Below are 12,618 nucleotides of genomic sequence, written 5' to 3'. Positions count from 1 at the left end.
TATATATATATAATTATTATTAACAGAGGTCATTACATTCTAGGAGAACTGTGCTTAACTGCAAAGCATATGATGGGCTGATTATGTGGCCTTGTGCACCTTATAAATAAAAGACATTTTCTAGGAACTATTTTAACTACATCAAATCAAATTAAATGTTTCATCAGGTTTCTCCTTATTAAAAAACTTGGTATACATTTTACCTCAATATTTGCACATGAAAAAGCCCAGCCATGCTGAACTTTTTGCTATTGGGTTGCCAAAACAATCAGTGTATTCAGATTTTTATTTTTTATTGTTCAAACACATTTCATGAACATATGATTAAAATGCCTCCTGTACATATTATGATGTTAAAAATGCACTCTAATATCTGAGACTAACCATTTCCAAGCTAAATGACACTAATGAATTGCATCATGTCTCAGTTATAAATACTGTTCTGCTGAAACACTGTCTGGAGGCTAACAATTTGTCAAAGAGAAAAATTTGAAGGCCAAATAAGCCTGGATATTGCAATCAGAAGGCAGTCCGAGCGATCTGTGCATGCATGCATGTGTGTGTCTGTGTAGAGTTGGATAAGGGTGACTGGCACTTAATCTCTCTGTGAACAGTAGAGCACTTTCCTCATTTAACCACTTCACTCACGTCTAGTGCTGGAATGCTTTACCACTGCCCTGTGGGTGGTCAGTATCTCCCATATGCACCTGGGCACACCTGGACTGCCATACATACATACACACTGTTGGAGCCCACCTAGAAAGAGGTTACCGACAGCAGCACCTGACCCTCCCTGAGAGCTTACATGCTCTCTAGTCCAAACAAAACGAGTCCTGTTTCATCAACTTGTCATTAGCATACAGACTCTACACACATTTATAAGCATCTGTTGAATGTATATAGGCACTGTCCTAATAATACCCACACATGAAGTATTCTGTGATTTAAGGCTTGATCGCACCAAGAAAGATAACTATAAAGACAACTATGTCGCAGCGTCCACACCAATGCACGATAACCTGTTTATTATTATATTATTATTTGATCTTATAGTAGACTCTTTGATTGTTTTAAATTTAACTATATCTGTCATTATAGTTATTATCTTTGTTGTGAACGGGTCTCATCAACACAATCCATCAAAATAAGGACCTTTAATATAACAACATGACATTATGTTGCATTCTCAACTCCCTGAGAACATTTCTACAGCTTATAGGCTAGAAGTGAAGCTAATTAAAATGTTTGAGATGCCAACAGAACATCTGTTAGTTTTAATGTTAGAAACAATCTCATTAGTTTCTGGCATGGGAAATTTTATAATCAGGTCTCATTGTGGTTTAGCGTAAAGTTGGCTTTTTCTTCCATTAAGATTTACTTTATGCACCCTTCTGCAACTAAAGATGAAAACATTAGCATTGAAATAAAAGCACTTACATTCATTCAATTTTCTGAGCAAAACACCTGCATTTCTTTTTTAAAATGCATCTGGCAAGGAAAGAGATGGAAATGTTATGATGATGTCTGCCAACACTCAAATATATATATATATATATATAAAAGATGAAAGGAACATAATTCAATTCAGGAACGTTCTTTCTATGAAATTACATTGAACACAATGAAAATATAAAGGACTGAGCAGAATTCAAAAACACATCTTTACTTAAATTATTTTAGCAAATGGCTGCAATATAACAAAGAGTGAAAAATTTAAGGGGGTCTGAATACTTTCCGTACCCACTGTATGTTATTATTTAAAAGCTGCTTGTGATGGGCTTTGGTTCATCATGTGACTTTCTCATCACCACCTGCATTTGGTGGTTATCAGTGTAATTACAAAGGTACAAAACAGATTTCAGTACTTCAATAAGTTGGTATATTAGCATTATATCAGTTAATGTAATTACGGTATTTAACTGTAAATTTAAGTTAAAACCGTAAAACCTAAAATGTTGCTACCGTATTTTTTACCACAGCTGCCGTTTTTTTAGCTAAATTTTACGGAATTATTTTTACAGTGCAGCGCAACATATCAGACCATGTGCACTGCCTTTCATTAATGAAATCATTCCACTTAACACAGTATTTTTATTTTTATTATTATTTATTTATTATTTTTTGTAAATTGGCTTGTAGGTTTTTTTCTGGTATAGAACTAGAAATAAAGTAATTCTTCATTTAGCATAGCACTAAATTAAACATGAATGGATGAAAATATAATGCATGAATCTCCAACATGTTTATCTGAATGTGAATTTCTATAAATTCTATTATTATTATTATTATTATTAAATAATTTTAATAATTAAAATTATTCTCCTAATGCCAATGACTAAGTAAAGTTAAATTTTATGAATTTAAATTGATTCGTGCAGACAATGAAATTGTGACAAATTGTGCACCCAAATGCTACTGACCTGCTTTACTTTATAACAGAGAAATGAAAAGCTCTGCGCATGGTTACACTTAACAGCCTTTGACGTTTTGCTTATTTTATTTGCCTCACCCATATTTACCTTAATTTAAATGCAAAACTAGCCTCAACCCCCTTCGAGATTAAACACACCACATTTGAAACAGAACAGGACAAATGTGTGCTGGGAAAGTACCAGTAAGCATGCTAACTAGTTGTGTCAATGCTCTAGCTAGCCTATTCCACTTAGCCCATGCTGGTAGATGCTGGAAATACACAACATAGCAGCAAAAAGAAGCATTTTCTCCATTCAATTTATCAGTGAATTATATTATAACAGTACAGGTTATCAATAGATAGACCGATTTGAGTTTTCATTTTTTTTTAATGAATCAGATAAATTAGAACACGTTTGTCAGTTGATGTGGAGGTTTGTCTGCATGAATAAATGTAAGTTTACTTAACATTTGCCGTCAGCTTTCCTAAAGATTGTAAATCACATAGCTACCTCCACTGAAATGAATGGGAATACTAACAGATTAATTTCCCTTGATATTCCAGACCTCTTTGTCTTTAACAATAGCTCAGTGACACTTGGTGGCAACTGGCACACATAACAACCACGAGGGGGCCTTAAAGTCTCCAGTGCTCAGCCCAAAAGGTGCCACATTTCCAACTGAGCTCTTGTTTTCCACCGCAAGTTGAATGGGCATCTGTTAGTCACCTGTGCTCCTAAAATCACATTTCCCCATGTGAAACAGGATCTAGGCTTGGATGCTAGGAGAGTTTTGTGCTGCGTTGTTTGCGTTTTTGGTCTTTGGCATGGCACGGAGCCAGAGGCCAGCGCTGTTGGCCTCGATTCACACAGGCGGTCATTAATGAGAGATAAAGCAGAGACACAGAGGAGGTCTGTGGAGAGCAGGGCAGCTCCTTTTTTCTCTCCTTTGCTCCACAGAGACCTCTTTCTCCTCACTCTCGTCTCTTACTGTGCAAACCTCCCCTCAAACACAAGGATAATATCCTGCCTGCACTTCAGGCAGAGACAGGGAAGGGCTGTTGAGAAGGGAGGAGGTCAGAGGGGATACGGGGGAGGGGCACTGAGAGTAAACTCCAGCTTGCGGATGTGAGGCCTCTACGTCTACAGGCCCACAGCATCAATTAGCATGTTGTCCTCTGCTTCTCTGCAGCTGAGAGCGAGAAAACAGGAGAACACTCAAGCACTGTGATTGCCGGGCCCATGGGAAGGCAACAATGCGCCACTGGAGAACCAAAGTGTACGGAGTGTACGGCTTCGCACAGCTCCTCTCAGGGGTCATTTCCTACCTTCTCTCTTAATTTCCTTGTTTTGGGTCATGAGTTCTGGAGGTTGGCTTTTCAGAGAGTTCTATGAAAGAGCAAATGTTTCACTCGATGTGGGACTGTATTTACAAGCGAGTATCACTGTCTAATCATGAAATAAGACCCATCAGATGAATTATTGATATGTCATTGATTACACAAACCTCAAGCAATGTCCAACTGACACATCTATCTATCTGTCTATCTATCTATCTATCTGTCTGTCTGTATGTCTGTATGTCTATGTCTGTCTATCAATCTAATCAATGCAAGATCTAAAGATTGTCCAAACTTTTCTAAAAGTTTATGTTCATGTTATTTCCTTACATTCTAATTCAACATAATGTAATTCTTCATTCTGCATCCATTCTTAATTCATCCCTGAATGGCCTTCAACCTTGAGTCTGACGTAATGACACAGGCTCTTTAGCGGTTTGATAATCGCTCTGCAAATTGTGATATCAATCGCGCACAGTCTTTTGTGCTGAAGGTTCATTCTTTTGTTTATGTAATCCTCTTTCCTTTTATAATGTCAGAGATGTCGCATTTCACACAATTTTCCTGATGCCTTCAGCAAAGGCTGATTCTCAAGCGTACAAAGAAACGGAGCAAAACTCGAGCCTCTCTTTTAATTAATCTCATTAAATCACGTCTCTGTCTATAAAACAAGACAATAACACTGAATTTAGCTCATTAGAGGCAAGCACGTGGGTGGAACTGGAAAGCCACGTCATAAAAACATGAAAGCGTTAGAGCTGCTCTCACACCCCAAAGCACCACATTAGCTTTAAGTTGTGGCACCAGTCTGGCAACTTCCAGCACCACAGACACAGGAGCTGCATTAATGAGAGCCATTATTTTAAGATTTTGTTTAATTACAGGAAAGGGGACCATGGAGGGTAATAAAGTGTCACCTCTAAATGCAAAAACACGGGCACTTTATTTTCGAAATCATATACAATCATAAGTTATTTCATTCAAATTTGATATAGCAGGCTAAACAAAATAGCACATCAACTGAAAATACATTGAAATCGACACTGTGCCCGCAACATGCCCCTGAGCCACATGTCAACCCTTAGTTTATTTTGCAGTAAGAAGCTTTTGAACTCAATATCCAAGGTCGATTATAAATATTTAACATCTTGCCATAACAGAAAGACCTTTTCAGATTAAAGTGATATAAAAACACAGCCTATATTCTTAAAAAACAGCATCATGACCTCTATAATGAGTGGGTCACTGAAAATGTTTTACTTCAATAACCAGTCTTGATTAAAGAGTGCCTTTGCATCATTAATAGTCCTAAAAAAATGTTATTTTTTAGCCGGGGTCAACATAGCTGAAATGACTGGAGTGTGCACTAAAACAAGACAACACACAAACCCGTGATCTTCATACCTCAACCAACCCTATGTATTCATGTATACATAAAGACACCTTTCAGAGCTTTCTGGTAGTGTGCACCTGGATTGAAAATATGATCTCATTCTGTGGCATCTCTTGTGCAGATTAGAAGTCATTAACCTTAACGACAGGCAGTGTGCTGTGTTGTCATCAGTATCTGACCTGTGGCTGAATGCCAAGAGACGTGACGTTTGATCAGACTATGGTCCCTCATTTCAGCATGGGAAACTGACACAAATGGTTCAAGTGGACGTACAGTCCACCTTACAAAAGTGCAGAGTGCACGCCCATGCAGCAAACGACTAGAAAAGTTCAAAAAGAAATTGACCAAAGATCAGCAACAGCGAGTTACAAATAAGGGCCAAACGGTGACATGATAAACTCTAAATATAACTGCTAATATGATAACGAGTAAAGAAATTGGTAGTATTTTAAATATATGCTGTGCTGGGAAAAAATAGACCAGGGCTAGTTGTCACAAAAGCTTTCAAAATATTTTGAGTTAGATTTAGTCGATACACAAAAGTGTGTTTTACGGGTGTTTTACCTGTATTTTGAATTTTGCGCCGAATTGCATTATTAAAAAAAAAAAAAATGTTGCAAAAAAAACAATTGCTGCCCTACCACTTTAACTGTTTTCTCAAACAACTGGTAGTTTTGTAGCAGATTAAAAGTAAGTGAAACATGCCAAGCTCTGCTCATTGCAGGACTTCACACTGAATAAAGAACAAAAGCTAAACACTATCAGTGTTAAATAAATAATAAATACACCATTCAATTGACTAAGGTCAGTAATGTTTTCATTCAAGGCCAGAATCTGTTATTTCACTCTCTAGAGTAAGCGTCAAAAGATTTTCTCTTAAGCATTTTTTTTAGTTAACAGAAACTGTTAATTTTAAGGTTAAAAGAGCCAATGGTTTGTACTGTAACATTATAAGTTGGCACTGAACTAGCAGTTCTTGCGATTTTATTTTACTAACAAATTAGATGTAATTTTTGGAACACTTGAGAGCAATGCATGTTCCAAAGAGTGAATATTTAAAAAAAATAAATAATAATAATAATAATATATATACAGTGGGTACGGAAAGTATTCAGACCCCCTTAAATTTTTCACACTTTGTTATATTGCAGCCATTTGCTAAAATCATTGAAGTTAATTTTTTTTCCTCATTAATGTACACACAGCACCCCATATTGACAGAAAAACACAGAATTGTTGACATTTTTGCAGATTTATTAAAAAGGAAAAACTGAAATATCACATGGTCCTAAGTATTCAGACCCTTTGCTCAGTATTTAGTAGAAGCACCCTTTACCCATCTTCAATGCTCTTACTGAGGGAAGGAGGTTGTTGCCCAAAATCTCGCAATACATGGCCCCATCCATCCTCCCCTCAATACGGTGCAGTCGTCCTGTCCCCTTTGCAGAAAAGCACCCCCAAAGCATGATGTTTCCACCCCCATGCTTCACGGTTGGGATGGTGTTCTTGGGATTATACTCATTCTTCTTCTTCCTCCAAACACGTCGAGTGGAGTTTATACCAAAAACTTCTATTTTGGTCTCCTCTGACCACATGACCTTCTCCCATGCCTCCTCTGGATCATCCAGATGGTCTTTGGCAAACTTCAGACGGGCCTGGACATGTGCTGGCTTGAGCAGGGGGACCTTGCCCACGCTGCAGGATTTTAATCCATGACGGTGTAGTGTGTTACTAATGGTAACCGTTGAGACTGTGGTCCCAGCTCTCTTCAGGTCATTGACCAGGTCTTCCCGTGTAGTTCTAGGCTGATCCCTCACCTTTCTCAGGATCATTGATACTCCACGAGGCGAGATCTTGCATGGAGCCCCAGTCCGAGGGAGATTGACAGTCATCTTGAATTTCTTCCATTTTCTAATAATTGCGCCAACAATTGTTGCCTTCTCACCAAGCTGTTTGCCTATTTTCCTGTAGCCCATCCCAGCCTTGTGCAGGTCTACAATTTTGTCCCTGGTGTCCTTAGACAGCTCTTTGGTCTTGCCCATAGTGGAGAGGTTGGAGTCTGATTGATTGAGTGTGTGGACCGGTGTCTTTTATACAGGTAACAAGTTCAAACAGGTGCAATTAATACAGGTAATGAGTGGAGGATAGGAGGGCTTCTTAAAGACAAACTAACAGGTCTGTGAGAGCTAGAATTCTTGCTGGTTGGTAGGTGATCAAATACTTATTTCATGCAATAAAATGGAAATTAATTATTTAAAAATCATACAATGTGATTTTCTGGATTTTTTTTTTGATTCTGTCTCTCACAGTTGAAGTGTACCTACGATGAAAATTACAGATCTCTCCATTCTTTGTAAGTGGGAAAACTTGAAAAATCGGCAGTGTATCAAATACTTATTTGCCCCACTGTATAAGAACATGCATTAGTAAATGGAATTCTAACCAAACATTTCTAAACAAACATTTTTAGTTTTCAATTCAGTACATATATAATACATACAAAGCAAATATTTGGACTCTGCAGCATCACTGTTGCATCCAGAGCAAGTTCTTAAGGTGATGCCATAGCAACCACTGGTCAGCACCTTGGACAGAGGCTGCTGTTGATCTTACCAAAAGATTATAAACATAAGATTATAGGTCTTGTATTATTCTTTATGTTGAAGTATAGCGTAATGTGGGGCCTAAAAACAATATGTGTGGACATTACAACTGGTAAATATAGACTAAAAGAAAACACAGTGAGCTGATCCTGAAGGTGGCAGGTCATGACCAACGTCAGTTCACGAGCACCTGTAAACTACAAACGGACTTGCTTCTGACACAGACAGCAACCGCGGACAAAGAAAGTGTGTGGCCCTTTAAGTCTAAATATAGTTCCTCTCGAAACTGATATCCACTGCCTTGCTGGAGTATTTGCAAACAGTCAACACAAAATGTTATTTTTTAAAAAACGTTGTAAAGTTACTAAAACCATGTCTTTTTACCTTATTCAAGTGGGGATTGCGTGTAACATCATACCCCCTCTTCTTCGTGTAAACAAAGGTCTTGCTTTGGTCTGTTGACTTCTGCATCTCCCACTCGACAGATTCCTGTTTGACTAAAGCGTGTGCCATGTTGCTTCCCCTTTAAATAGCGCTGAACTCAACAAGTGCACGCGCTGCATCAGACAGGAAGACGATACACAGAGAGAGTGGTTGCGTGTGTGCTGTTATCGCCAAACTGTTAGCTGTAAAAGTCGATAATAGACTGGCAAATCTTATCTGAAGCAGAACATAAAGGTTTTATGTAATATTTTCACGCGTGGTTTCAAAGAAACTGTCCCATGGTTGGAACAGGGGAAAAAACAGACCGGGGCTAGTTGTCACAAAAGCTGTCGAAATATTTTGAGCTAGATTTAGTCGATACACAAAAGTGTTTTCTATAGCAGTGGTCTTATATGTTGGTTTTAAATACTTGGTTCAATAATTTGTTGAATTAGAATATCTTTTGTGAATTTTACCTGAGACTCAGCATAACATTTTTGCTATAGCCAAGATGTCAGGTAAGCAATAAAAGTATTAATGTAATGTAATATGTAAATACATACATAATTATTAGTAGTATTGTTTTACATATACAAATCTGTTTAGCAGCAGGTTTAGTAGTGACAACATGTGACTATGTTGTCCCCCCCCCCCCCCCCCCCCACCACAGGTTCAGACTCTTGGCTGAGGGGGGTGGGCCTGCTGGCCAGGGGAAGTTCTGTTTCGTGTTTCCCTGTCTGTTCTTTTTTGCCCCCCCCCCCCCCCCCCTAAAATACCTTAGCAATGCGTTTAAATGAGCAGTTTTCTTGGCAATAACAAATATTCAATCTGTTTTTAACCTAACCTAGAAATTAACTTATAAAACCAATCCTGAAAAATCTACCCTACATTTATTTGTGATATTTTATTTTAATTTAATCATAACAGTTTGCAATAGGTAATAATTTACACACACAATCTGTAAAAAATAGGGCACACTTTATTAATATTAATTTACCTGTATTTTGAATTTTGCGCTGAATTGCATTGTGTTTTAGAGTTAATGGAAATATCCAGAACCAAAAAAACAGAACCAAACTGGTGTGTGGTGGTATGGTATCAGGTGATGACTAGCAAAGCAAGGTCACAAGTTCGCAACAGAAGTTCGCAAATAGCTCCAGATGAGGTAATATGGCTTTGAATAATCCAAAATTGCTGAGTAAGACATGTACTGCAATATGTCTAGGTAAAAGGTAGTCTCAACCTCAGACATACTGCACACAAAACTTTATTGCATGTGTGGCTCAGTTTATCTCTTCATCAGATTTTTGAATAGACAAAGCTTATTGTTCCCAGTATAGACTTTTAGATAGTGTGTGTGTCTTTGTGTCACTGTGAACATTACCTCACTCACCTTACAGTGCACAAGGCCATTGAATCAGCTGAACTGTCTCCTAATGATTAATAATGAGCATGTCTGAGAGGAGTGCTCCGGCTGAACCCTGGCCTACAGTACGTGTGTGCAAGTTTGCAAAATATCTGGTTCGTACAGTATGGTATGTACATTCTTACAGACTTAGAAGTGGTTAGGGTCCTCTTACAGAGATGCTTAGTCACTGTGACTGCTTTGAAAGGCCAGAGCATTTGGCCCTGATCCAACACTGCATGCCAGGGGCAAAAATGTTAAAATTGCTCACACATACCAATTACTGTTCCCATATGAACAAATGTGTAGATAGGAAGCCTGTCTAGAATGTTAATTTACAATGGAATGTTCTGGATAGATACCTATAGAGCACTTTAAGGAACTGAAAGATCATGCAGCATTAAGGAACTGGCTCATTGGGAAAGCTAATGGATATTCTGTGACCTTCAAACACTTCCCTGAATGTATGAAGTGTGACTCAAGGGCAACTTGTTCAAGTGCATTCCTTCTAGCCCCAGGCCCATGTTACTTTATCTTGGGCTTGCACAGGCAAAATAAGGGAGATAGTGAAGTTAAGTGCATTTTTGGGGGGGGGGGGGGGGGGGGTGTGTCATTGGACAAAACAGACAACAGAGACGCACTCCATTTTAACAGTACCTTACTTCCTGCTGCATTAAATGCACAGCAGTTTCATTCTACAGAATTACAGTACCTATTTGTTAACCCTAAATAGCTAACTTTACCCCTATACATTTATATAAAAAATTATATTTATTAATATGAAATGCTTTTTATTACATAATACAAATATAAAAAAATAGATATAGAAAATATTACAGAATATTATCTATTCTAGAACTTTCTCTGTTTAAATAGGATAAATAGGGTATAATTTTTTCTTCCATGTATGAGGTGACTAAACATGTCAGAAATAGACTGGAAATGATTAACAAGAACAAGGAGCAAACCAGACTCTGACAGCGCCAGGTTTGAGATGATGTCACTAAATATAATCCTAGCTTGCTAAATCTATCAAATATTTATTCAACTAAAAATATCTTAAAAGGATTATTTTTCAGAGAGGCATAGGCGTTGTAAATTACATGACAAAAAGACAAACACTAGCTGTCCAAACGCTGTCACACAGAGTTAAATACAGATAAATGGAGCAATAAATTTGGCAAGAATGTGATATAGAGGCTCAGATAAAAGCACAATGAGGCTCAGATAGGAGCACACTCAGTCAATTTTTCATTACACTCTACACACCAACAGGGCAAGGGTGACAAAGGATGATAAACATATATGTGCTTCGTAAACAGTGCAGCTTAAGGAAATATATACAATGTCGTGGAAAAGTTCATTTATTTCAGTAATTCAACTCAAATTGTGAAACTTGTGTATTAAATAAATTCAATGCACACAGACAGAAGTAGTTTTAAGTCTTTGGTTCTTTTAATTGTGATGGTTTTGGCTCACATTTAACAAAACCCCATCAATTCACTATCTCCACAAATTAGAATATGGTGACATGCAAATCAGCTAATCAACTCAAAACACCTGCAAAGGTTTCCTGAGCCTTCAAAATGGTCTCTCAGTTTGGTTCACTAGGCTACACAATCATGGGGAAGACTGCTGATCTGACAGTTGTCCAGAAGACAATCATTGACACCCTTCACAAGGAGGGTAAGCCACAAACATTCATTGCCAAAGAAGCGGGCTGTTCACAGAGTGCTGTATCCAAGCATGTTAACAGAAAGTTGAGTGGAAGGAAAAAGTGTGGAAGAAAAAGATGCACAAACAACTGAGAGAACCGCAGCCTTATGAGGATTGTCAAGCAAAATCGATTCAAGAATTTGAGATATATATATATATATATATATATATCAATAATTTTTTTAACTTTCAAATGCCAACATATATAAAACATTTACTTCGAGTGGCAATAAAATACATGTACAAACTTTTTATATATATTTGATATACTTAAACATATTTATTATATTGAAAATTTAAATATGCAAAGAAATATAAGTGAAATATATTTAAGTAAATATATTTTAACATTTGGCCAGTTCTGTATATTTTTAAATACATTTATACAAAGATCGCACTCATTCAAATACAGCTCAAAATTTCTTGCTCAGAGGTCACAAAAATATGTGCAAAGAAGTGCAAAAGTGCAAGTGCAGAACGTTTTCGGGTATTAACCCTTCCTCAGTGCCATGTGCTACCAAGCAACACCTGCGCTCATTAAAACATGTATTACCGTAATACCCCTAGTATCATGAAGATCTTTTAAACAAATATACATGTATATCTCAAATCTATAACAAAATACAGCAAATACATTTACAAGTCATCCCAAATGATCCATATACACAGCAAAATCCCCAGAGTTAAATCTACTCTGCTCAGAGTACATACTGTCCCAATCTCAAGAGTGTTAAAGTAACACTGAAGCAGAGTTACCACTGTTGAGGATTATGTGATATGTTTTATGTCTAAAAACCTGAGTAGTTGTTCATCTTCAACATTGTTAAAGGGTTAGTTCACCCAAAAATGAAAATTAGGCTGTGGATTACTCACCCTCGAGGCATCCTAGGTGTATATGACTTTTTTCTTTCAGACGAATCCAGTTGGAGTTAGATTAAAAATTGTCCTGGCTATTCTAAGCTCTATCATTGCAGTCAGCGGGTGTTGCAGTGCTTCAGTCCAAAAGAAGTTCAATGAAAAGCACCCATCCATAAAAAAAGTGTCTCACACGGCTCCGGGGGGTGAACAAAGGCCTCCTGTAGCGAATCGATGCGTTTTTGTAAGAAAAATATCCATATTCAAAATGTAATAATCACTTTAAAGGGGTCATATGATGCAATTTAAAAATTTTTCCTTTCTCTTTGCAGTGTTACAAGCTCTTGGTGCATAAAGAAGATTTGTAAAGTTGCATAGACTAAAGTCTCAAATCCAAAGAAAAGTTAAGAGTCAAACATGCCTACCTAAAACGGCTCATTCTAACATGCCCCCACATGTCTACGTCACGATG

At 37.4% G+C, this 12,618-nt stretch overlaps 1 protein-coding gene across 1 annotated transcript in view; it reads right to left on the bottom strand.

Moving 5' to 3' along the window:
- LOC107587764 (NADP-dependent malic enzyme-like) overlaps positions 1-8,276 on the bottom strand; it is a 98,696-nt gene extending 90,420 nt beyond the window's left edge. The window contains exon 1 of the mRNA XM_016275666.1: positions 8,132-8,276. Coding sequence (XP_016131152.1) covers positions 8,132-8,260 — 129 coding nt within the window. The 5' untranslated portion in view covers positions 8,261-8,276. The remainder of the gene's footprint in view (positions 1-8,131) is intronic.
- Between the last annotated feature and the right edge of the window lie 4,342 nt (positions 8,277-12,618).

The sequence above is a fragment of the Sinocyclocheilus grahami genome, unplaced genomic scaffold (assembly GCF_001515645.1).
Source record: "Sinocyclocheilus grahami isolate Dianchi unplaced genomic scaffold, SAMN03320097.WGS_v1.1 scaffold96.1, whole genome shotgun sequence".
Taxonomy (NCBI): Eukaryota; Metazoa; Chordata; class Actinopteri; order Cypriniformes; family Cyprinidae; genus Sinocyclocheilus; species Sinocyclocheilus grahami.
This window is presented reverse-complemented; position numbering and strand designations above follow the sequence as displayed.